The sequence below is a fragment of the Schistocerca cancellata genome, chromosome 9, assembly GCF_023864275.1.
Source record: "Schistocerca cancellata isolate TAMUIC-IGC-003103 chromosome 9, iqSchCanc2.1, whole genome shotgun sequence".
Taxonomy (NCBI): Eukaryota; Metazoa; Arthropoda; class Insecta; order Orthoptera; family Acrididae; genus Schistocerca; species Schistocerca cancellata.
In genome coordinates, this window is record NC_064634.1 from 312906399 (window position 1) to 312934361 (window position 27963).

The 27963-nt window shown below is 46.8% G+C and overlaps 1 protein-coding gene across 1 annotated transcript in view; it reads right to left on the reverse strand.

Moving 5' to 3' along the window:
• LOC126101381 (uncharacterized) overlaps positions 1-27963 on the reverse strand; it is a 101801-nt gene that overhangs the window by 51543 nt on the left and 22295 nt on the right. Inside the window, exon 2 of the mRNA XM_049912047.1 lies at positions 21970-22065. Coding sequence (XP_049768004.1) covers positions 21970-22065 — 96 coding nt within the window. The remainder of the gene's footprint in view (positions 1-21969; positions 22066-27963) is intronic.

Genomic DNA, 27963 nt, shown 5'->3' on the forward strand with positions numbered 1-27963 from the left:
CGAAGGAACAAAGTGAAAGTGTGTGGGTGTGAGACAGTGTACAAATTGCACCGATTATTATTTGTGAACTTAAAAATGCATGGCCACAACGTTAAAGTGTTTCTTTTGAATAAATAAGTTTCAGTCTGAACGTATATAGTTTAATTCATTGCTGTTCAAAAGCCAGCCAATATCTGACTAAATAATAGGGGAGCAAATGCAACCGTTTACTACCAACCCCCTTTGCAGATCAGCCACGTGAAAAAATAGGTAGTAAACAAGCCCGAGTTCAGTTGCACAGTGCCTTCAGGATCGCGTGGAGCTGGTGAAACCGTGATGCACATCTAAAATGTTAAAAAACAGAGATTAGACTCTAAAATCTGGTGTGCTATCTTTCTTAAAAGTAGTCAAATCTAAAATAAGTTTGGGTCTCCGCAGGAGCCAAGATGGACATCTGCTTCAACCGCGATGTAAAACACAAAGACCAGCCATAGACATCGCAGCGAGGCAATCCTGTGCGCGAATCCCATAGGGCTGCATCGCACGTTGCCGGTGATGAAATAGCCGTGACAGAGGAGGCTGAGCAACGGTATGGTATGCAGGTGTGCATGGTGTGGACAAAGTTTTATAGGCCTCGCACACTGTAGCCGTCGCCGCATGTGAAGTGGCGGTTCACCAGCCTCCGCACAGAGGCTTGGTATGGGGCTAGTTCGGAATACCCCAGTGGCCAACCGAAGCCCTTCATGGTGCACAACGTCCAACATCTTTAAGTAAGAAGGCTTCGCAGACCCATACACCGTGCACCCATAATCGAGCCGAGATCGCACAAACGCCCTGTAAAACTGGAGCAGACAATTCCTGTCAGCTCCCCATGTGGCTAAGACATTTTAAAATATTTAAAGCCTTAAGTGACTGTCGTTTCAGGTCTTTAAGATGAGGTAACCACGTAAGCTTCAAGTCAAATATGAGCCCCAGAAATCTCACCGTGTCTTTAAAAGTAAGAACACTGTCCCTCATCCTCAACTCAGGAAAGGTTAAAATCGAACGAGAACGGTTAAAAAGAACACATACAGACTTCTCGGTGGAAAATTTAAAACCACTCTTCTGCGCCCAGTTATCCAAACGTCTAAGAGTAAGTTGCAACTGACGTGTTGTCGTTGCAAGGCTTGAAGATGAGCAAAACAAAGAGAAATCATCCACAAACAAGGAACACTGAACAGGACTTTTCACTAGGAACGTAATGCTATTAATAGCGATGGCAAAGAGAGTCACACTTAAAACGCTACCCTGAGGGACACCGTTCTCCTGCTCAAGGCGATCAGACAGGACGTCACCAATTCGGTATCTAAAATATCGTGGCGAGAGGAAAGACTGAAAAAAAAAAACAGGAAGACAACCACGAAAACCCCATTCGTGAAGCTGCTCCAGGATGAGACGCCTCCAAGTGGTATTGTAGGCCTTCTCGATGTCGAAAAATACACCTAGAAGGTGATGACGGCGTAGGAAAGCTTGCTGTATAGCCGCCTCCAGGAGCGCAAGGTTATCGAAGGTGGAACGAAACCTCCTAAACCCACACTGAAAGCGCGCGCGTCTGTGTGTGTGTGTGTGTGTGTGTGTGTGTGTGTGTGTGTGTGTGGTTTGAGGTTTTCGGGCACTAAACAGCGTGGTCATCAGCGCCCAAACGCATAGAAACAAGAACACATGCGGTGAAGGGACGAAGACGGACAGCGAACAAGGAGAACGGCTAAAAGACACAGGCCTGACGCACTTCCAAGTCCTCACATACAGAGCCAAAACAAGTGGAGAAGAAACGCACTAAAAAAAGGAAAGGAAACACAAGGAAAAGAGAACAGAAATCGAAGTGAAACAAGTAGGTAATCGTGACTGGCGGACCTCTTACCTAAACCCTGGGTGAGCCAGTCACCCAGCAGCACATTAAAATCCTCTCCCTAAAATCCGAGGCAACAATTTGGACAGGACACAAAACCGTAAGACCTTAACCACAGTCATTGCGTCGTCTTGCAAAATAGAGGGCAAATCCGGTGGCAAGGAAACATCGCCCTCTGGTCAGAGAATAAAGGACAGTCAAGTAAAATATCGCGGACAGTAATCTGGACGCCACAAGCACTGCAGATTGGGGGGTCCTCCCGCCGGAGTAAAAAACCATGCGTTAAGGGACTGTGCCCGATGCGGAGGCGAGTGATAAGAACCTCATCCCGCCTGCATAACTGGTAGGACGTACGCCATGGCCGCGTGGTGGCCTTGACCAGACGCAGCTTATTTTCACCAACTGCCAGCCATTCCTTTTCCCACTCACGCATAACACGAAAACGCAAAAGGGAGGTAACAGCATGGAGGGGGACGGCACATTCAACAACGTGAGGGAGGGAAAATGCATCTTTGGCAGCCACATCCGCTAGTTCGTTTCTCCTAATACCCACGTGCCCCGGCACCCAGCAGAAAGAAACCTCCTTCCCCTGCCGTTGCAGGTGGAGTAGGGCATCATGGATGTTCTGGACGACCGTATCCGCTGGGTACAAGTGTTGCATGGTCTGGTGGGCACTCAGGGAGTCAGAACAGATGAGGAACTTAAGACTGGGTACACACCTCATCTGCTCCAATGCCCTCAAGATCGCAAACAATTCGGCATCAAAGATGGTAAACGATGCAGGAAGCCGTAACTTGACGACTCGATCAGGGAAAACAACAGCACAACCAACAGAGTCCCCCTGTTTAGAGCCATCCGTAAATACTGGTACATGGTCGGGATGCTGGTTTAAAATATCATAAAATAAGGAGGTAAAAACAAACGCAGGAGTGCAGCTCCTCCGGTACTCTGACAATTCTTAAAGGACACTGGGCCTCTGGAGCAACCAGGGAGGCAGGCGAGTAAAACCTTGTCGTTGGGGGGCCACACGCTCCACACCAAGGGACTCAAGCAAATGCTTGGCACGAATCCCAAGTGGTCTCGTTGCCCTGGGACGACTGGAAAAGAGACGTTCCATAGGCGGTCGGGCAACAGTAGGGTACGCAGGGGAGGTAGGACAGGCAAGGAATTACACACCCGTCGCACCATGAGGAGTTTCCGCCGGATGGCGAGCGGCGGTTCCCCTGCCTCAGCATACAGGCTGGGGATGGGACTGGTACGGAAGGTACCAGTGGCCAGCCTGATACCCTCATGGTGTACTGCATCAAGAATCTTCAGATACGAAGGCCTCGCTGACCCATACACGGTGCATCCATAGTCAAGACGAGACCGGACGAAAGCCCTATAAAACTGCAGCAGACACGCCCGATCTTCTCCCCAGGACCGATGGCTCAGACACTTCAAAATATTCAGTGCCTTCAGGGCCTGCACCTTGAGGTCTTTAAGGTGCGGCAACCACGACAACTTGGAATCAAAAGTGAGGCCCAGGAACCTCACACTGTCTCTAAAAGGAAGAATGGTGTCCCTCAGACGCAATTCAGGGGAGGTAAAAGCACATCGAGAACGATTAAAATGAACACACACACATTTGTGTGCAGAAAAGGTAAAACCCGTCTTCACAGTCCATGCCTCTAATCGCTTTATCGTAAGCTGCAGCTGCCGACTAGCAGTGGCAAGACTGGAGGAAGAACAGATAACAGCAAAATCGTCCACAAACAAGGTGCACTGGGCCGGACTCCAGATAGTGGACGTGATACTGTTAATGGCGATTGCAAAGAGGGTGACATTTAAAACGGTTCCCTGAGGAACACCATTCTCCTGCACGTACAAATCCGATAGCACATTACCAACCAGATATCGAAAGAGGCGGCGGGAAAGAAATGACCAAATGAAGATGGGGAGATGGCCACGAAAGCCCCACTGATGGAGTTGACTGAGGATAAGGCGGCGCCAAGTAGTGTCATACGCCTTATTAATGTCAAAGAATACACCTAGACAATGATGGTTACGTAGGGAGGCCTGCTGGATGGCCGCCTCTACCAGGGTCGAGTTGTGTATAGTTGAACGACATCTCCGAAAGCCTCACTGAGAGTGGCTAAGGAGCTGCCTGGTCTCGAGCAGCCAAACCAGGCGACGATTGACCATGCGTTCCAATGTCTTCCTGACAGAGCTCGTAAAACCAATACTCCAATAACTACTGGGATGCATTCGGTCCTTTCCCGGTTTGAGGAAGGGAATCAAAATCGCCTCCCTCCACGAGTCAGGGAACGTGCCGGATGACCATATCATATTAAAACAATTCAGGAGAACTACCTTTGATGGTAGCAACAAGTGCTGCAGCATGCTGTACAGGATTTGATCATCACCTGGCGCAGTATCATGAGCCACAGACAGCGCCAAATCCAGTTCCCACATTGTGAAGGGGCAGTTGTAGGGTTCAGAATTTGGAGACCGGAAGTCCAAGTGATCCTTCTCGATGGCAGTGCGGTAGCGGCAGAAATCTGGATCACAGTTAATAGTGGTAGTAGATTCCACAAAATGCATGTCCAGTGTCTGGGCAACGTCTCTCGGCGCCGTGAGTAGACAACCCTGACGCAGCAATGCCGTGATAGATAGTTGGCTGCGTTTCCCGGAAATCCTCCTGATGGCTTCCCATACTTTCGTAGAACTAGTGGAACGGGAGATGGAGTTCAAGAACGGTTGCCATGACCATCGTTTGCTCTCTTTAATCACTCGCCGCGCCTTGGCCCTTACCACCCGGAAGGCCGCAAGATTGTCAGCTGAGGGACGGCACTTGAAGCGGCGCAGAGCTGCATGGCGGGCTCGGATGGCTGAGCGGCACTCAGTGGTCCACCAAGGGACAGGATGCCTCTTGGGATGACTTGAGGACCGTGGGATCGCCAATTCAGCAGCATGGGAGATAATGGCTGTAACATTGTCGACCCATTCGTGGACGCTGGCATGATGTTCCAAAACAGACAAATGGCTGAAAAGTGTCCAGTCAGCTCTGCAGAGGTGCCACCTGGGCGGCACTGGTAATGCCACAGCCTCATCCAGGAGGCGAATCCAAAGGGGGAAGTGGTCACTAGAATGGAGGTCAGCGGCAACCTCCCACAGAGCACAATCCGCGAGTTCTGGAGAGCAAAAGGAAAGGTCAATAGCTGACGACGACCCAGAAGCTGTACAGAAATGGGTGGGAACACCAGAGTTGAGGATGCACAGTTCTTCGGTCATGAGACTTGCCAGAACACGACCCCTGGGACAAGTAGTTGTAGTGCCCCATAAGACATTATGAGCACTGAAGTCCCCCAGAAGGAGAAATGGGCAGGGGAGTTGGCTAATAAGGTCTGTGAGAGCCTCAGAGTATATTACATCCTGAGGCGGTAAGTAAATGGAACAGATTGTGAGCCTCCGCCCCACAAGAAGGTCAACTGCAACTGCTTGCAAGTCCGTAACGAGAGGGAGCTCAGATGAGTGGTGCGTTTCACGGAAAAAAACCGCAACACCACCATTTGCCCTTTCCCCCATCACATCATCTTTTTGATACACGGTATAGCCCCATAAAGAAGGAGCATCAGTGGCCTAAAAATGTGTCTCTTGGAGACATAAGCACATGGGGCACTCTAGTACAAGGAGTTCTAATTCGGCCACATGCGTCCTGAACCCATTCAGGTTCCACTGTAATATGGGAGCCAGTGATCAGAGTGGCTGAATTTTCACCCTGCCTCTGTGCTTTGGAGGAGAGCTTGTACTGGACGAAGATTTATTCCTGGGGCGAGAATATCGCCCCCGGTCGACATCAATGTCCATCAGCTCCGATGGCGACCCAAGGGAGATGTCAGACAGTACAATGGCATCGTCATCGGACTGACCCTGACTAGTCTCCCCAGGTGGCAAAACCTTCACCTTCGGCGTCTTCGTCTTGGGGGGGCTTAGAATGCAGGACCTTGTCAACAGTTGGAGCTTTACTCGCCTGGGCAGAAGGCGCCATATGGGGAGGGGCAGTAAGTACCCCAATGTCAGCAACCACGGCCTTATCCAATGTTGTGGGGAGAGCTGCAGGTTGCAAAACAACCGCGGCAGCACAAGTGCACTGTCAAACGCAGGTATTAGTGCTGACACTAGCAACCTCCGTTTGTGTAGCAACAGTGGCCAACTGTACCGGTTTCTGCAGAGCGGAAGCGAAAGATGTTGTAACCACAGGAGGCTTCATGACCTTAAAGAGCTTCTTGGCCTCGCCATAGGGGATGCGCTTAGACGTTTTGATCTCCTGTATCTTCCGTTCCTCGAGATAGATGGGGCAGACCCGGCTCCAGACAGGGTGACTCCCAGAGCAATTCACGCACTTCACAGGCGATGAACAATCGGCTCCTTCATGGGCAGGCTGACAACATATACAAGTGGCTATCCCATTGCACCCTAACGTAGTATGCCCAAAGCGCTGACATTTAAAACAGCGCATTGGGTTGGGGAAATATGGCCGTACTGGCAAACGTAAGAAACCCGCTTTAACATGCTCTGGGAGTCTCGGGCAACTGAAAGTGAGAATAAACGAGTCGGATTTGACTAGGTCCCCATCGACTCGTTTCATAATATGCTGCACGTCGACAATACCTTCGTCAGCCCACTCAGATTTCAACTCGTCCTTGGGGATATCCACCAAGTCCCTACATGTCACAACACCCTTACTATAGTTCAAAGTGGAGTGGAGCTCGGTCTCGATAGCGTACTCTCCGAGACAGGTTGCTTTCCGAAGAAAAGTGACTTGACGGGAACTAGAAGTTACAACTAACAGACTTCCATTGCGCAGTCACTTCACAGATATCACTGTTCCTGCAATTCCCTCAAGACCCTTGTGGATGTAAAAGGGAGAAACCCTCTCAAAGCTTCCTTCCTTCCTTCCGTTTGACAATCAAAAACACATTCTGGTTATCAGCATGTGCTCTGTTACGACAGTCTGATAAATCTCTAGTAACACCAGGCGCTGGAGGACTCCCAGCACGAAGTCGCTTTTTCGATGGGGTGTGTTTTTCTACCAGTGGCCCACCCAATTCACTGGTAGGGGGAAATGTATAGGTCTAAGGGTCCATTGTGGTCCCATGAGCAGCTAGGGAACTAAAGGTCCGCTCAGACAGAGCCCCGCATGCCTGAGTAAGCCTTATACAACTGGGGTGCGGCAGATGCCCCAGAGGTTGCCCGCTTGCGACTGTTCCACCCCAACAGCCATGCATCTTATAGGCGCGCAGCTCACCGTAAGGTTGAGGGGTTTTTATAGAGGTTTACCTTCCTCGCAATCCAGGCGGTCAAGCCAAGAGTACCATTCCCCGCAGCACATAACATTCCACCGCCGCGCCATGCGGTGGTCGCTGAAGCATGTCCGGGGGTTACGGTGACAGGAGACTGGCGTCGCTGACCAGTCCCCAGCTCAGGACCCCGGGGTCGCAAAGCCCATACTCAGCAAATGAATGCTGAGCCGCTGGGGTGCACACTGAAAGCGACTAAGGAGTTGCCAGGATTCTAACATCCAGACAAGGCGGCGGTTGACCATCCGCTCCAAGGATTTCGCCATGCAACTAGTGAGGGCAACACTACAGTATCTATTTGGGCTCGTGCGGTCTTTCCCAGGTTTTAAAAAAGGAATTAAAACTGCCTCACGCCACGAGTCAGGAAAGTGAGCTGACGACCAAATGGCATTAAAAAGTGCGAGAAGGATTTCTTTGCTGCGCATTGTGAGGTGCCATAGCATACTGTAATGGATCCTGTCGTGACCAGGGGATGTGTCACGAGCTCCAGACAATGCAGAATCCAGCTCCCACATAGAAAATTGGCAGTTGTAAACTTCATGATAGGTGGACTGGAAGTCCAGACTACATCTCTCAGCAACCGCTCTATGGCGCTGGAAACCTGGATCCTGACTGGTTGTTGCAGTAACTGTGGCAAAATACGCTGCCATAGTCTGGGCAATGTCTCGCAAATCCGTGTGGAGGGTGCCATTATTCATTATAGCAGCCATGGGGCACGTCCCTCCTCTGCCAGAAATTCTCCTGATGGTCTCCCCCACAATGGAACTTTTGGTGGAACGATTAATGGTGTTCAGGTTTTCCACGACCTCTTCTTGCTTTCACGAATAATGCGGCGACATCTTGTCCTCGCCACCTGAAAGGCTGCAAGATTCTCAGAAGTCGGCTGACACTGGAACCGATGCAGAGCCGCACACATGGTCCTGTTTGCAGAGCGGCTTTCGGCACTCCACCAAGGGACAGGTGGCCTCTTCCGCTGGCTTGTGAACTGTGGAATGGATGCTGCAGCGGCATGGTGGACCGTTTTGGTAATATGATCCACCCACACCTCAACATTCGCACAGTGTTCAAACTGGGCCAACTGGCTATAAAGTGTCCAGTCAGCTCCACTGAGCTCCCATCGTGGCAGTCTCCTTTCGGGGCCAACGCCATCTGGCAGGTGAATCCAGATTGGGAAATGATCACTGCCGTGCAAGTCAAGAACCACTTCCCAGTGAGCACTGGCGGCAAGAGCTGGAGAGCAAAGCGAGAGATCAATGGCAGAGAACGACCCAGTCGCTGTGCAGAAATGAGTGCTCTGTCCTCCATTGAGCAAGTAGGCACAGGATGACAGGAGAAGCCTCTCAATTGCTCTACCCCTGGGGCAGGTAATTGCAGAGCCCCAAAGCACATTGTGGGCATTAAAATCACCACAAATAATGAATGGCTCGGGGAGCTGCGTAAGAAGGTCGGTGAGGGCCACTTCATCAAGTGCATGATGTGGGGGAAAGTAAAGCGAACATACAGTCAATGGATGACGCACGTGAACGGACACAGCGACGGCCTGTAAAGTCGTCGTAAGCGAGAGAGGCAAGGAGTCGTAGTCCATCCTGAAGAAAATTCCTATGCCTCCTCTAGCTCTCTCTCCACGCAGGTCGTCCTTATCGTGGAGCGTATAGCCTCGTAGCTCAGGGGAGTATGATGGATGGAAATAAGTCTCTTGGAGACACAGACATAGTGGTCTACCCTGAGAAAATAGACGAAGTTTCTCCACATGCGTCCTGAACTCTTGGAAGTTTCATTGAAGGATGGGAGCCATCTATGATGGGGGTAGCACCTTCATCCTGTCTCTCTGATGGGGCAGGGAGACTGCAGCAGGTGGAGGGGCAGGCGTGGGACGAGATGATTGCCCCACACATACGTCGAAATCCATCAACTCTGTGGAAGAGTCAGATGAAGCCTCATGTAAAACAAAATCTGCATGGTCAGACGGTTTACCACGGGATTTGACCTGCTGTTGCTGTTGTATGGGAGCTTTCTGCGGTTTGGTGGGCTTTAGGGGAGCCGATGTGGGAGTGGTAATGGCTGTACTGGGCTTCGGAACATCCTCAGCTGTTGGAGGCGCCAGGGGCTGGCCCAAGTTCGCCACTGTACCTTTGTCTGCCGTTCGAGTTGGGGCTACAGGCTCTGAAACGCTGGCTGCATTGCAAGTGCACTGACAGCTGCAGGTGTTAGTGCCAACACTCACCACCTCTGTCTGTGTTGAGGCATCGGCTTTTGGAATAGGCTTCTGAACCATGGATGAAAAAGATGTAGCAAATATGGGAGGTTGGATCGACTTGTAGATCTTTTTGGCCTCACCATAGGGGATACGCTTGGTTGTTTTTATTTCCTGGACTTAGCGTTCCTCTAAAAATATTTGGCAGTCCCTACTCCAAACGGGGTGGTTCCCAGAGCAATTGATACATTTGGCTGGAGATGAGCAACCAACTACTTCAAGAGCAGCCTTACCACAGTTGCCACAAGTCGCTTCGCCTTTACATCCTAAGGTGGTATGCCCATAACGCTAGCATTTAAAACAGCGCATTGGTGTCGGGAATAAGGCCTCACACTAAGGCGAAGGAAGCCAGCTTTAACATGTTCAGGAAGTTTCGTGCTAATGAAGGTCAGAATAAAGGAGTCGGATTTGACAAGATTGCCATCAACCCTCTTCATGATATGTTGGACATCAACGATAGATTCCGAAGCCCATTCACGTTGTAGTTCTTCCTTGGGAATGTCAACTACATCCTGGCATGTCACAACACCTTTGCTGTAGTTCAAGGTGCTGTGCAGTTCAGTGTCTATGGTATACTCTCCAAGGCATTTAGCAGATTGGAGGTTAGTTGCTTGCTGGGAAGTGGAAGTTTCCACTAGCAAGGTCCCATTACGTAAGCGCTTCACTGATTTTAAGAAGCCACAGATTCCCTCCAAACCCTTTTGTATATAGAAGGGCGAAACCTTCCTGAAACTACCCTCCTTCCGTTTCACAATGAGAAACACATTGTGATTACCAGAATGCGTTCTGTTACATAAGACTGGACTTGTCAAAGAAGTGCTGGAGTCAGGGGTACTGAATGCACGAGCCCTCGTAACAGACTGGGTGTTAGAACCTTCCAGCGGCCCACCCTTTCCGATGGGAGGAAGAAAAGAGGATTTCGAAGGATCCATTTCGGTCCCACGAGCAGCTAGGGAACTAGAAGTCCACCTAGACAGAGCCCCACGTGCCTTGGTAAGCCTTATACAACTGAGGTGCGGCAGGTTCCCCAGAGGTTGCCTGTTAACGACTGTTCCACCTCAACAGCCATGCATCTCATCAGCACGCAGCACACCTTGAGATTGTGGTTTTTTTTTTATAGAGGTTTATTCCATCCTCGCGATCCGGGCAGTCAAGCCAAGATCCCCACTCCCTGAGACACACCACATTCCACCCCCGCGCCGCACGATGGTCGCTGAAGTATGCCCAGAGCTTACGGTGACAGGGGACTGACGGCGCGTAGCAGTCCATAGCTCAGGAACCCTGGTGTCGCCAAGCCCGTACCCAGCAAATGAATGCTGAGCCCCTGGGGGCGTCAAAGGTATCGACATGCATGATACCCACTACTAACAAAGCCTACCCTTGCATGACCTGTCGCAGGCAGGAAGACATCCGCTACCGCTCTTACTACCCGACCTAACTATCGCAAAGGCTTTTTCCCTTGGCTCTTGCCTTGGCAGTTTTTTTCGTCCGTCCTTCAAACCGCTACCCTTCGTTCGACTTTCAACCCAGTCTATCTCCAGACGAGCGCGTTTTAATGGTTAACCTTAGCCAGACTACGCAAACATCACAGTACACACAAGCTGCGACACCTCACTTTAGTGAAAACTAGCCCTTATGCAGAGATGGCAGTAGATCTTTTTAGTTGGCCATCATGCTGGTGTGGTCGTGGAGGGACTACACCTCTTGAAAAAAAAATCCACCTTAGCAGTCCCGTTCCGGAGATCCGAATGGGGGACTACTCTAGAATCTCTTGTCAATGGAGAGATCATCATGATACTTTTTCAGTTGAAGGCCACATGTCCTGTGGATACACATTGCCTTTTGCATTCTCATGCCGTTGGTCACTGCCGATTCTTCGGCCTTTAGGGGCAGTCTCCCTTAGTAATGTTTAAAATAGTTCACGGAGATCAGTATTCATCGATGCCCACAAAATTGTATTCAGTATAGGACAGTGAGACTATTCAGCTCACTAGTGGCTGTGTCGTGATTGCATGGGTTTTGGACAAGTCGTAGCTAAACATTTGTTTTTGCCTAGAGGAGATAGTGGCTGTAACTGCAATAAAGCTCACTTCTTAGAATCCTGAGAGAGAGCGTTTTGATTTGTCATTGTTGATTTACTTACTGTTGTCGTAAGCTAAGGAGTCTTTTTCCATTGTAACTGAAGCTGCGAGTATATGTGTTTCTATCCAACTCGAAGATTTTTTTGCTAAGGAATTACTATTACTGACATGGTTTCACAATCGCAGCAAAAGAGGCGACAAATTTTGGAGATTACATTCCTTTGGAAGCTTTCTTCGCCTCACGAAATACGATTTCCCATTCCTTCTTCAGTTTCCGAACTTTCATCTCTCCACACAGACACACTGCGTGATCACCTGGGCAGATAGCACATTTCGGTGGAAATGTACAGACTCCCTCCTCTTCGGGCGCCTTTGACCCACATTTACCACACAAAGATTGGTCTCTACTACCATACGTCTTATGACCAAACTGCTGACATTTAGGGCTCCTCATAGAATTTGATAGGTAACTTCGTTCCACATAAATCTTTATTTTCAAGGAGGATTTTAAAGTCAGAAAAAGACTTGCGCTTTCTTCCATTGAACAATTCCACTGATCAGCCAGAACATTATGACCACTGGCCTACTATCGACAGGCGATAGGCGATAGCAGCGTCACATGGCCAGGAATAACTGCTAGTCAGACACACTCAGGTCGCATGTAGTATCAGTCAGCATGCTGTCAGTGTGTAGAATGGGGAAGACGCGCGATCTGAGTTTGACCGATGGCAGAGTGTGATAGCCCGGCAGCTCAGTAGAAGCATTTCTGAAATTGCACGACTTGTCGATGGTCGAGGCGTGCTGTGGTCAGTGTCTCCAACATGTGCCGAAAACAAGATGAAACCACGTGCAGACATCGTGATGTTGGGTGGCCACTTCGCACTACAGATGTCGGACGTCGTAGGCTGGGCAGACTGATGTTAGCTCCGCCGCAGTTCGCCACCTGTCTTGTTTTATCAGACTTTGATGCTGGGAAGAGTGCATGTGTGTCTGAAGACAGGGAGCACCGAACACTCCTAACAATGGCCCTCCACAACCGACGACCCATTTATGTGACAACATTAACACCACGGCACTGGCAACTACGACTGAAATATGAATTTGGCCATCGGTGGTAGCCGTTGGTGCAGTGGCAAGTGTTGCATGATCTGATGAATCCCGATACCTTCTTCATCATGCCGATGCGAAGACACGAAACCGTCGTCTTCCTGCGGAACAGCTCCTTGACATTTCTGCTGTAGGAGGGAGACAAGCTGACGACGGCTCCATTATGCTCTGGGGAACATTCACGTGGGTATCCATGGGTCCACTGGAGCTCGAGCAAGGCACCATGACGTCCAAGGAGTATCGGGCACTGGTTGAAAATAACGTGCACTCCTTCATGATAATCATATTTACTGACGGCAGAGGCATTTTCCCACAAGACAATGCGCCGTTTCACAAGGTAAAGAGGGCGATGGAGTGGTTTGAGAAACAAAGTGACGAGTTCCAAGTGATGTGCTGGCCCCCTAATTCGCCAGATCTGCACCCAATCGAACACATCTGAGATGTGGCGTCGAGTTCATCGCCCTACTCCCCAAAGTTTACGGGAAGTATATTTCTTGTGTGAGCAGATGTGGTGCCAACTCCATTCAGCGACCCACCAAGGCCTCACTGTTTCCATGCCAGGACACTTGTAAACATAGAAATGAGCTTCTCAGAGGAAGCCCCTTCTCACTTGTTAACTACAAATGAATTATGGCAAACGTTTGCTCTATTCTTCATGTAACATGAATTTTCCTTTTATTTTTACAAGAGCGCAGCTCCTTGGTTTTTCGCTGTAGGTTTCGAGTTGGTTCTACGTGCTGGCCTATTCTTGCTGTAATGAATATCAGATGCGGAGAACTAATAACTATTCCGTTTCCTCGAGAAACTGGGGAATTAAGTGTACACCGAAACTGATCCTCACTGCATTTATCAGGATAGTCCTGATACAGTGGGACTGCAACATGAACAGAATTCACAGAACTAGAGGACTTACACCATTTATCAACTCCAGGGTCAAGGACCCAGGTTTTATCATGCTTGTATGATGAATAGTCATAAAGCTTCAACCATCACGCCGAAAAATTCAAACTGTAGCCGTGAAACTCGATATCATGGTGCTTAGTCCTTCTCCACATACACTACTGGCCATTAAAATTGCTACACCAACAAGAAATGCAGATGATGAACGGGTATTCATTGGACAATTATATTATACTAGAACTGATATGTGATTACATTTTCACGCAATTTGGGTGCACGGATCCTGAGAAAACACTACCGAGAACAACCACCTCTGGCTATAATAACGGCCTCGATACGCCTAGGCATTGAGTCAAACAGAGCTTGGATGGCGTGTACAGGTACAGCTGCCCATGCAGCTTCAACACGATACCACAGTTCATCAAGAGTAGTGACTGGCGTATTTTGACGAGCCAGTTGCTCGATCACCATTGACCAGACGTTTTCAATTAGTGAGAGATCTGGAGAATGTGCTGGTAAGGGCAGCAGTCGAACATTTTCTGTATTCAGAAAGGCCCGTACAGGACCTGCAACATGCGGTCGTGCATTATCCTGCTGAAATGTGGGGTTTCGCAGGAATCGAATGAAGGGCAGAACCACGGGTCGTAACACATCTGAAATGTAACGTCCACTGTTCAAAGTGTTGTCAATGCGATTAAGAGGTGACCGAGACGTGTAACCAATGGCACCCCATACCATCACGCCGGGTGACACGCCAGTATGGCGATGACGAATAGACGCTTCCAATGTGCGTCCACCGCGGTGTCGCCAAACGCGGATGCGACCATCATGATGCTGTTGTCCTGCAAACGTCCCCATCTGTTGACTCAGGGATCGAGACGTGGCTGCACGATCCATTACAGCCATGCAGATAAGATGCTTGTCATCTCGACTGCTAATGATAAGAGGCCGTTGGGATCCAGCACGGCGATCCGTATTACCCTTCTGAACCCACCGATTCCATATTCTGCTAACAGTCACTGCATCTCGACAAACCGCAATCGCGATAGGCTACAATCCGACCTTTATCAAAGTCGGAAACGTGATTATGCGTTTCTCTTCCTTACACGAGGCATCACAATAACGTTTCATCAGGCAACGCCTGTCAAATGCTGTTTTTGTATGAGAAATCGGTTGGAAACTTTCCTCATGTCAGCACGTTGTAGGTGTCGCCGCCGGCGCCAACCTTGTGTGAATGCTCTGAAAAGCTAATAATTTGCATATCACAGCATCTTCTTCCTGTCGGTTAAATTTCACGTCTGTGGCACGTCATCTTCGTGGTGTGGCAATTTTAATGGCCAGTAGTGTATTTACTCTTCAATGCGACATATTGTTTCCAAAATGACGTGTGTTTGAATTCCTATAGGACCAAACTGCTGAGGTCATCGGTCCCTAGACTTACACTCTACTTAAACTAACTTATGCTAAGAACAACATACACACACCCATGCCCGAGGAAGGACTCGAACCTTTGGCGGGAGGAGTCGCGTAATCAGTGACATGGCGCCTCTAAATGCGTTGCCACTCTGCGCGGCTTTGTTTCCAACGATAGGTGACTTGACAGGGACTATGGTCGTAGAAATATGCATTTTGGCTGTTAAGAAAACGTTCCACTTCGGAAATCGTCTGGTCGTCATTCTGAAAATGTCGGCCAAGCAATGGCTTCTACATCCGACGAAAGGAAAAGAAGTTGGCAAGTGCCATGTCTGGAGAATACGGAGGGAGCATGCAAAATTTGGTAGCCCAAGCAAGTAGCATATGTGACTGTGTCCTACGCAAAGCGAAGTGGGGAGTTGTTGCTGGACAGTTTCCAGCAACGCTTTGTCTTGACAGCTTCGCGAAGTCCGCTAACAAAACTGTAGTATGGTCCCGTGAGTGTTGACCCCTTACGAGCAAATTCTGTTCGTATCACACCATGGCAGTCCAATAACTCAGCATGCCCTTGTCCGATGATGATTTGGTCTTCGCCTTGCGGCGGCGGTGATTCCACGTGTGTGCAGTGATTGCTTCGTCCTTTGCTTGTGAATAAAACCGTCTAGATCCCTTAATCTATGTCTTTATTTATAACGCCTCTTCGGCTACTGAACAGAACTTATGTCTGCAAATTGAACGCTGTTTTACAAGTTCTAATTTTTGTTAACATTTGTATCCATTTTCCTCACTTGAAAATAATAACTTCAGTTGTACTTAATTATAAAGATAAAAACTTCCATATTTTGCAACTGAAATTTACTCTTGAGTACAAAACATATTTCATCTATTGGTGTTAGGCATCTTCAGCAGTATTTATTTTTGTGACCAGTTCATACGGCCATTTGCTGTTATATATCGGGTAAATGCACATGGCATGGGTTTCTTGCAGTAAGTACTTCTCCGCACATACCCTATTTTGTAGGAAACTCCACATGTTTGCACTGCACTTGGTCACATGCGATGGTATACATGTACCAAGAACAGTGCAACCATGTGGAGTATTCACCAGTAAAGGTTATGTGCAGAAAAGTATTTACTGGAAGAAACCTACATAATGTGCATTTAGCAGATATAGAACAACAAATGATTGGACGAACAGGTCACAAAAATGAATACACCGAAGATGCGTAACATGAATAAGCGAAACACGTATGTTACTCAGCAACAAAAGTCAGTTGCAAAAAACAGAAGTTTTCTGATGTAAATTTTGGTTCGATGGTAGCAGTAGTTGAAACGACGTAATAAATAAGCGTTGTGGAAGTTTTTAACTACAAATTTTCACAATGATCGCTCAATCATTCAGTGAGGTTATTTCCTTTGTCGATTCTCCGTTGCCTCGGAGTCATATTGATAGACCTTGCATTCCGTGGTCATTAGGTGGCTAAGGAATTGATCTGGATTGGCCTGACGCATCAGCAGCACTTCCACTGCTGCTTCGGCTGGGCGGACTTTCAGACTGGGTGTGAGCCCACCGGGCGACGACCTTTCTTGTGTACAGAATGTCGTCCTGGATGTCAACAACTGATCCATCACTGAATTTCAATTTTTTCATTATCGCCTCTATTGTGATACGCTGGCTTGGAGCACCAGAGTCTCTTCTTCTCTTGTGGTACCTGGTTCTTCGCAGAGAGATGGTCTGCCACTTGATTGTTCGTCGTTCAAACTAGTTTCATCACTATGGAAACCTCTACGCCATCTAGCTGCTGTGGCATAGGATGGTGCATTGTTGCCTTACATTTGCACCAAGTCAATACGGATTTGTTGCTCTACTGTTCTCGTCAATGCGGAAAACTATTACCGCACAGCACTACACATTTGGCAATGATCTGCGCCATTGGCTCCTCAATCGGCGTGCTACGGTAATGTGGCGCTGGATTCCTATGTGTACCTGTACAACGGACAGGTAAATGAAAACAACTGATTATCTAAGATTACTTTTTAAGGTGACAGTTAAAATTTTATGACTGCCCTTCGTACCTAGCCATTTCTAGACGAGCTCTGCACGGGATGATTTATTCTGGAACATATTTTAATACAGTAGATTTTTGTGTATTCGAGAGAGCCTTCATTTGAAATATATCGTTGTTGCATGACGTCTATATTCACACCGTAATTCATTCACAAAGCCGTTCAGAATGTTTAGAGGAGGCCATAGTCGGTTTATGGCCGGGTGATGCGCTCTTGAGATGAGCATCAGTTAGTCTTAATGAGCCTAACGCAATACCAGACCTCACGTCGTCATTGGACTGCCTTTGTATTGTCTTTTGTCTGTAGTAGCTGTATAGCCGATACCAGGAGGTCACGCGAGCCTAAACCGCTGTAGAGTGAAGTGGTGTGTGAGTGAAAGCTTTTTTTACGGAATTAAGCAATTAAGATGGGTCGACGTGGAGACCTCTCAGAATGGCTGAAAAGAATTATTGTATTTGGAGATGCTCATGACCAGACCATGAACCAAGTTGCACTATCTGTTGGTGTATCTAAGAAGTCTGTGTATCCTCTATGCACCATTTGCAGGTATGTAACGCAGTGTAAAAGCAATGGTCGCCAGGATCGTAACTCACAGAGACCGAAAATGAGGGTCAATCCTAGTCAATCATAAACACTTTCGGACCTGACAGAAGTCAAGTTGGTTGAGCTAGGTCTGCGTTCAAAATGGTTCAAATGGCTCTGAGCACTATGGGACTTAACATCTGAGGTCATCAGTCCCCTAGAACTTAGAACTACTTAAACCTAACTAACATAAGGACATCACACACATCCATGCCCGAGGCAGGATTCGAACCTGCGACCGTAGCGGTCACGCGATTCCAGACTGAAGCGCCTAGAACCGCTCGGCCACACCGGCCGGCGATCTGCGTTCACTGACAGCCATAGTATATGTCGTGTTTGAAACAAACTGTTACTGACAGAGGGTGACACTCGACATCGGCCCCTACCAGGTAGGATCTTTTCATGACTATTGTTCTCATACGATATTGTATGGCTGTGCGTGGTAAGCCCATTCCTTGTATGTACGTTGTGCACCAACAAATTGGGCAACTTCATTCACGGTGTGGTCGTTGGCACGTCCAAATACGACAGCTGCTTTTTGTCACTATGTCACGTAGAGTCAGTTACTACGCCGATTCTATTCAGCCGACTGACATTCACACCAGTTCGCTGCCATGATGTACGTCAGCGTTGAAGCGTTATATGACCATCTGGTGCTACACCTACACCACCTTTAGCGTTCCAAAGCAAACAGTGTGCTGTTTTAAGGGGGTGACTTATATAAAGGGCAGTCAAATGAAAACCTAACCCACTCGGACCATGGAATGGTTCAATTCAAAAGTAATCATAACGTGCTTTAAGATATTGATCCCTCTGAGAGACAAGACGATCAGTTTCTGTTTCGTAGAACGCGGTCGCCCGCTCACAAATCCACCACTACACACACTCTTGCACGTCCTCGTCCGAATGAAACCGACGTCCCCTCATTTCTTTCTTCAGATCGAGAAAGATTTGAAAATCATACGCTGAAAGACCCAGACTGTACGGATGAACTTTCAGTGTTTCTCAACCAAATCGTCGAAATGTAGCCTTCGCTTTATTGGCATCGTGGGAAAGGCCGTTATCGTGGAACAGGATGGTTCCTCTGTTCGGCGAGGTCCTCGAGCGTGGAACCACAATCAATGTGCAACGCTATGAGGACACTTGTTAAAATCTGCGACGCATCATTAAGATAAAACGCTCAGGAATGCTATTGCACGGAACCACACTGTTGCACGATAACGCCTGCCCCCTCACTGTCAACCAGATGAAGGCTATGCTTAAGCGCTTTGATTCGGAAACACTGCAACATTCTCCGTGTAGCCCGCATCTTTCACAGTGTGATTTTGACATCTTTGTCGACCTGAAGAAAGACATGCGTGGGCGTCTGTTTTAATCCGGCGAGTACGTGCAAGAGTCGGTGTGTTTCTGGATCCGTCAGCAGCCGACCGCGTTCCACGAAACATGAAACAGTGGGAAAAATGTCTTAGTGCGAGCGGTGATTCCTTTTGAATGGAACCACTGCATGGTCCCATTGTGGCGAGTATTCGGTTTTTTTGACACCTTCTCGTATTTTGTTTCGAGAGCTTATTTTAAACTTGTTATTGTGACTTTTTGATGAAGTCAGTTCACACAAAAACTACTTGTATACTGATTCACGAGATATATTGCTCTGTTAAAAAAATTCCGGAACCTTCGTAATTTCGCGCCAATTGTGTGTTGGAGCGAAATGTGGTTGGCACCCCTGCACACGCCTGTGTTTAGTGAGTAACTGCCAGAAGTTTCGTTGTTGCGTGTCTATTAGTTATTGTTCAGTGCTGTATCGAGTAGAACGTTGTGTCGCATTGTTTGCGATTTTTTAAATGGCAGAGTTAGAGGAGGAACGCGACTGCATTAAATTTTGCGTGAAACTCAACAAAACCTTTACAGTGACACACCAAATGATGCAGGAAGCCTAGAGTGATGAGTGCTTAAGCCGTACTCGGTCTTACGAATGGTTCACGTGGTTTAAAAATGGTCGGACGGAAGTTAAAAATGACACTCGTTCATGACGCCCTTCGACATCTACCGACGACGTCCATATCAGGAACGTCAACGAAATTGTGCGTGCCCATCGAAGACTGGCTATCCGAGAGATTTCAGAAGAATGTAACATTTCAGTTGGATCAAGTCATGAAATCCTGACACAGCTTCATGTTGCCGCCAAGCTCGTCCTACGGCTCATGAGTCGCGACCGGAAAGACATTCGCTTCGCAATGTGTGAAGAGCTTTTGGATCGCAAAAATGAGAACGAGGTATTCCTTATGAAACGTGGATCTACGGTTATGATGTTGAGACTAAAGTTCAGTGTTCACAGTGGGTCGGGAAAAGTTCTCCAAGACCAAAAAAAGCTCATCAGGTCAGGTCAAATGTCAAAGCTTTCTTTGACTTTGAAGGATTAGTTCATTATGAATTCGTCCCACAGGGACAAACTATTAATCGATGGTACTATCGGGATGTGTTGCGACATCTTCGAGTAAATGTGAGAAGGAAACGGTCAGAGATGTGGCGAGAAAATTCGTGGTTCTTGCATAGCGATACCGATCCGCACATTTATCCCTGTTGGTGCGTGACTATTGCACAGAAAACGAAATCACTGTGCTGCCTCATCCTCTGTACTCTGCAGACATGGCTCCTGCTGCCATTTTTTTTTATTTCCAAAGTTGAATACCCTGTTGAAAGCAAGAAGATTTCCAACGATAGCCGAGATACAAGAAAATTCGCAGACGGCGCTTCGCGCGATCCAGCACGAGGCGTACCAAGACTACTTCCGGAAGTGAAACGGCGTTGGGAGCGGTGTATCAATTGTGGAGACGAGTACTTCGAAGAAGACCATGCACAATAAGTAAAAGGTAAGCGTGGAAAAAATTTTGTGAACAAAGTTCGGGGTTTTTTCTAGTCTTCGTATAATACGAATAGAAAGAAAAACGCTTTAGTTCTGACTGTAAGTAAAATATTGTCCTTATTACGATTGTAGGTATCCAGTTGATATAGATTTTTTCAGAATTCAATCCAAGGACTCCAAGGATAACGCTGCATAGCAGAGAAATACTATTCGTTATTTGCTGAAACCACCGATATTGTTCTTGTTTCGCTGCCATTATCAACAAAAGCCTTTTATCTAAATATTGCACTAGAGTAATGTGAGATTGTTCTATGGACTGAACAGGTAAAATTGTCAGTTGAATAATTCTTTGTTTACAATGAAAACCAAAATGTCTTGTGCTGTTCACATTGCGCACCGCACGAAACATAAGTAGTTTTTGTTTGGGCATATACCACCCACATACAGCGAGTAGTTGCATCGATGAACATTAGATATTTTCAGTATATAGATGAAGCTGTAGACGTAGCACAAAACTGGGCGTCGCCCAACCGAAGGCTAAGCGTACACGGTACAAAATACAAAACTGATTTATTTGTAATGAGAGTGCAGGTAACATTAGATTGAGAGAGGACGCAACTATCTACATAAACACTTTGCTAACCGTTGTGAAATACATGCCGAAGGGTCTTTTCCTCGCATGACAGTTTCTTTCCGTCCTTTTCTCATATGGAGCAGAGGAATAATGATTACTCTAATCTTTTCTCCGCGACGCCTACAGCAGTGATATCATACGGTGCTGTAATATAATCCTAGGTTCTTCACATAATACTGGTTCTTGAAACTTTGTAATTAAGCTTTTTCGGGAGAGTTTCCATATATTTTCAAGCAATACCCAATCCAAATTTTTCAGCATTTGATTCACAATCTCCTGTGAGCCCAAAAAACTTGTGACCATTCGTGTGCCCTTCCCTGTATAAGTTCAATATCCACTATCAGTGCCATTTGGTTCGGGTCGCACACTAGTACAGGCTGTGCAAGTATTTTGTAAGCATCTTCCTAGCACCATACCAAGGAACGAATTTTGCTACGTGCTTGATCTATAACCGAGCCTATGTGGTTGACATTTCAGAACCTTGCAAACTGCTTCTCTCATGTACTGATGTGAGTTGACTGATTCCATCTGACTCATCCATATTGTAGTCGTAGGATACCTACTATATTGTTTTGTTTAGCGGAGTGTATAATTTTACATTTCTAAACATTTTAAGTTAGCTGGCAACCTTTGCACCACTTTTAAATCTTATCAAGATCTGATCGGATACTTGTGCAGCTATTTCTCGATAGCACTTCATCACAGATAACAGCATCAGTTGGGAAACTTTGACGTTGCTATTAATATTGTCTGGAAGGTCATTAACATACAACCTGAACAACAAGGGACGCAGCTAGCGGTTTAACGTGTGATTCTTTTCCGAGGGAGGGTACGACATGCTGACGCAGCAGTGGCTCACCTCGCAGCAGCAGCGGCAGAGACGCCTGCAGGGCGCGCTGGAGGCACTCGTCCAGATCTGGGCTGTCGCGCCGGCACTTGGGCACCGCCACTGTCCCTGCAACAAAACACAGCGTGCAATACTCGTCCTCCGGCCTTCTCCCAGTTGTCGTATGAACACGTTTCCTGTACGTAGAGTTTGGAAAACAACCAGCTACAAAGGTATGAACTGACAAAGTGAAGTGAAGATCTAACCAGAGTTGCAGTACCGTCATGTTTACTACATCTGGTTGAAATAAACTTACGACCGTCAGGACTCGAGATTTACAGATACGCGGCAGAGCTCGATACGGTACCACGGCTGCCAGAACAGTCACGTGATATTTGACTCTTTCCTACGAAATAGCCTCAAGAACGAGCTATAGGTCCGCTTGGAATTTTGACCGAAAAGCACAGGAGGAAACACCACTAAATCTGCCACCATACAAAGTACTGTTGCATCTGAACACATTTGAGACAAAAGTTCTCGTACAGTAAGTCTAGATATGCAGTATGCGCTGCGTTAACACGTAAAATCCCTTTTATTTCCTGAATTGTTCAAGGTATAAAACGAGGTTACCAGTAAATGATAATACGTAGGGGAGAACGTAATTTTGTTGCAGAGGTAATACTCTTAACTTTTGTATCAACTAAGATGTGGAAGATTTCCATCATTATGTAGGATGTATCAAAAAAATTATCCTATTTTTGAAAAATAAATCATAACTATTATGTTGTTTGAGATATGTGTGTGAACAACGTGCTGTTGGATAGAGCAAACTCTCGAGATTTACACGGTTCCCGCTAGGTAGCAGGAGGGTGCACCCACTTCAGTTCTAGTAAAAATGGTGTCGGCATAACAGAAAGCGTTTTGTGTTCTATGTTTTGCGCAGTGCGAATCAGTAATAACTGTTCAGCGTCACTTTTGTTCTAGGTATGGTGTGGATCCTCCTACAGCACAGAGCATTAGACTATGACATGAACAACTCCGAAAAAATGGCTCTGAGCATTATGGGACTTAACATCTGAGATCAGTCCCCTAGAACTTAGAACTACTTAAACCTAACTAACCTAAGGACATCACACAGATCCATGCCTGAGGCACGAATCCAACCTGCGACCGTAGCGGTCGCGCGGATCGAGGCTGATGCGCCAAGAACCGATTGGCCACACCGGCCTGCGAACAATTCGGAGAAACACGTTGTTTGTGTAAAGGCAAATCGCCCGGCCGTCGTCGAGTGTCTGACACAGACTCCGAACACATCTGCCATAATGAGATTTTCACTCCGCAGCGAAGTGTGCGCTTCTCTCCGCAATATCTTTTCTTCCATGAGTGCTAGTTCTGCATGGTTCGCAGGAGAGCTTCTGTGAAGTTTGGAAAATAGGAGAAGAGGTACTGGCGGAAGTAAAACTGCGAGGACGGGGCGTAAGTTGTGCTTGGGTAGCTCAGATGGTAGAGCACTTGCCCGTGAAAGGTAAAGGTCCCGAGTTGAGTCTCGGTCCGGCACAGAGTTTTAATCTGCCAGGAAGTTTCACATCTGCCTTAGTTTCACAGGGAGTGCGCAGAAATCCGTTCGTCGTGCAGCTCGACAGCTCATCGTGGCCCCGATGTCCGTCTGGCGTGTGTTGCGTCGGCCTTTACACACAAAACTATACAAAGTTCAGCTACTGCAAGATCTTTGTGGAGGTGACAAACAACGTGTGTATGATGAAAGTTTTCTTCCACGCTTAGCCTTTAGCTACAAGGCAACATTCCATTTAAATGGAAAGCTGAACCGTCATAATGTGAGGATATGGCGTACGAAATAACCACATGAAGTTGTACAACAACAGAGGGTCTCTCCATTTTTATTTGCCGAGAACACTGTTACAGAAAGCACATATCTCGATATGCATGAGAACTTTCTTTTCTCACAGATGGAGACTTATTTGAACGATTTCATTTATCAACAGGATGAGGCACCGCCACACTGTCATTTGCAAGTGCGGGAATTTATAAATCATATGATTACTGAAGGATGGATCGATAGCACTGGACCAAATGATTTAGCCTTACATTACTGGCTTGCAAGGTCACAGGATCTGATGAATATTACCTGTGGGGGTTTGTAAAAGACCCTGCTGATGCGCCTTCGTTACCAACAACAATAAATGAAATGAGACATCGCATAACACCAGCTGTGGAAGCCGTAACTCAAGACATGCTCTCTGCAGTGTGGAACCAATTCGAATGCCGCATTGACGTATGCCGTGCATCTGTAGGGGGGCATACTGAACACCTATGAAAAGGCATGAAAAAAAAACTTTTTGAGTTTCCGCTCATCAAAAAACATAATTCGTTGTATTTGTTTATTACTTTCAGAAATATAGACGTGCCAAATCGGATGATTCTTTTTGATACACCCTGTGTGTACCGAGATGGTGAGCCTGCGGTATTAAGATAACACGTATTTTTCGTGGCTCAATGTTATGCAACATAGATATTGGTAAATTTTATAAATTAAACTGTATACTAAATTCTAGCATATCAGAAGGCGTTTTATGTATACATAAACCTGTTTAACTGGAAACAAGCAAACGGCCAAAATGCTTGTTACAACGTCGTAGCCTGACATGAGATCCACACTTGGTGCCGTTTCCACCACAGCAGGGGATCCAGCTGTCTTGTCTTTAAATTACAGCACATTTCAAATATACTTTTGTGAAAAGTTTCAGCACGGACACGTTTACAACCACTGTCACTCTTTTCGCATTTTCAAATGCCGTTGAAATAACACATTATTCAATTAAAAAAATTAAACTTACTTCATTATTTTGGTTGATACATAATTTAAAGGCTTTAAACATGTAATAAAATACGTGCCCATTTATGTGTTGTATTGGCAGAAGAGCCAACACCGTGTTACTAGTGGAGGCCGAAATGCACGCGTTTTAGCTCACGCAGGCTGGCGTGAGGAGGGAAGAACTATACTGACGTGAGGTCTGGAACATGACAAGGAATTAGAATTAAGAAAGCGGACGTAATTAGTCTGATACTTAACATTAATCCATTAATGATGAACGTCGCTCTTGACGGTACATGATTCACAATATTATCTGTTCAGATTACATTCTCATACATAGTAACTGAATATGGCGCCTTGCTAGGTCGTAGCAAATGACGTAGCTGATGGCTGTGCTAAACTGTCGTCTCTGCAAATGAGAGCGTATGTAGACAGTGAACCATCGCTAGCAAAGTCGGCTGTACAACTGGGGCGAGTTCTAGGGAGTCTCTCTAGACTAGACCTGCCGTGTGGCGGCGCTCGGTCTGCAATCACTGATAGTGGCTACACGCGGGTCCGACGTATAGTAACGGACCGCGGCCAATTTAAAGGGTACCACCTAGCATGTGTGATGTCTGGCGGTGACACCACATTATGTACCATAATTTTCTGAAAACCTCGTTTCGGTATGCTGAACCGTTCACCAAATAAAAAGAGTATACTTACATGGATATGGTGTCTGTTCTTTCGAACATGTCCGTATATCCATATAAATATACAGTTCTGGCAACACCGGCCATGACCTTCGTCTTCTGTGCGGATGCACACATATTCCCCGAACTCCTACGGGACTTGGTAAGAATGTCTTCCACGAGTAATGAGTGTGGTGGGGTGGGACACTACGAATGTAGTGTGTGGACATACAAGGTGAGAATTTGGGGGCCGACCTATGTGGCCGTGCGGTTCTAGGCGCTGCAGTCTGGAACCGCGAGACCGCTACGGTCGCAGGTTCGAATCCTGCCTCGGGTATGGATGTGTGTGATGTCCTTAGGTTAGTTAGGTTTAACTAGTTCTAAGTTCTAGAGGACTAATGACCTCAGAAGTTAAGTCCCATAGTGCTCAGTGCCATTTGAACCATTTTTTTTTTTTTTGAGAATTTGGGTCTCGCGGGAGGTGTGCTAGAGATAGTCCCTGCAGTCGAGCTATCGTCTGTGCCCTCGGTTGCTCAGATGGATAGAGCGTCTGCCATGTAAGATCCTGGGTTCGAGTTCCGGTCGGGGCACACATTTACATCTCTCCCCGTTTATATATATCAACGCCAATTAGCAGCTGAAGGCATTAATATCATGCTAAATAAAAAGAGTGTTCCATATGTGACCCATTCTGTATAAACATTTAAGCGATTTTTAAATAAAGCTAAAAGTGAAAGGACAGAAACTAGTCTTTCAGAAGATGTTACTTGACTCTCAGACCATTACAATATTTACAAAAAATTGTATATGCAGTTGCGAATGTGGACAACCATCACATGTATAATGAATTAATGACCGTGAAAATTTGTGCTGTGCCGGACCTCGAACCCGGACTTCACACTTATCGTGAGCGGTCGCCTTTTGTTTATTTTTATTTTTTATTATCGTTACAGAGGGGAGCTAACCCTCTGACCGAACACGCTGAGCTACTGTGTCGGCACCGTTTGACTGTCGTCAACTTATTATACAGCTTACGGTTGTCCATATTCGCAACTGTGAATTGTATTTCAGAACGGCTGTAGTCACCGCTGTGCCTAGGAACATTCCATCATAATTTGGAATAACACATGCACAGCAATATAGTATATTACAATGTTTTGTTTTGTTGTTAGAGCCTATGATTTACCAAATGGCTTGTAAATGGAGACGTCGTTCCCTCTTAACATTTTATAAAGCGTTCGAAAAGTTACCAGCTTTTAATCATCTTGAAATGAAAATGTAAATGTCGTGGGGCATTGTGGATGGAATATCTCACTGGGTGAGTTAAGCCACCTCTCTGAAAGGATCCTCTTCCTGTGTGTGAGTTGGCCCCTTTCCTTGCGGATATCCGGGAAAGGTGTCGCAGGTATATCTGTAGAGCGCATGTGACTGAAGTGGATGTGTGTATATAGTGTGCTGTAATATGTTGTATGATGATGAGAGAAGGGGAAGGGTAAAAGCCGGTGCCAGCGCATAGCGTCCTGTTCTCGAACAGCACCAAGGGAGTCGCAGAGTTTCACATCCCCATTTGACGGACACACACGGCCTCACGTCGTGAGACACTGAAGAGAGGTTTGGAATTTGATGAAGGATACTGGCGCAGAGACTGGTGATCGCGAACCTTGTGCCACCACCTCTCCCCTCCTTTCCGGCCAAATAATGGTAGTGGAAGTTTCATCCACAACCAGAATTCCAACCGACTTGCCACCGACTCGAGCGCCACCAGGCGTCGTTAGCTATCCCAACTACGGAGGGGCATTAATTTGTATCAAGGGAGAAAATAGAATTAAACACCTAATAAACGAAATAAATAGTGTTACACCGACTGCAACTGCGACTGCGAGACTAAATTACAGAGGATATATATTGGATATATTACCAAGACAAACTGATAATATAATCGTCGTAATATTTTTTTGTTATAGCTGTTCTTATTTCCCGTGCTTACCGAGAAACTCCGCTATATGCAAGACACGGTTTGTTCAGCTTTGTTTTACAAAACGCGTTTAGATATTTTATATGCTAGCTTCGCTGGGTTTCAATTTATTTCCTTATATAGTGCACATTAGTATCGCAGGTACGGAAAAAAGGTATCATGGCGACGCCTGCTGAAAGGAAATCATCAATTCGCGCTTTCTCTTCAGCCGCTGAATTATACACAATGATTTGATTAGATGGTTGATTTGGAGAGCGAACCAACAGCAAGGTCATCGGTGTCATCGGATTAGGGAAGGATGGGGAAAGGAAATCGGCCGCGCCCTCTCCAAGGAACCATCATGGCACTAGACTGAAGCAATTTAGGGAAATCACGGAAAACCAAAATCAGGATGACCGTCCTCCCGAATGCAAGTCCAGTGTGCTACTCACTGTGCCACCTCTCTCGATACAGAATGATAACGTGATGATGTCACAAACGCTCACGGGCAACAGAGAAGGGTATATGTATGTACATGTTATGTATATTATGCTATATTATACATTCGC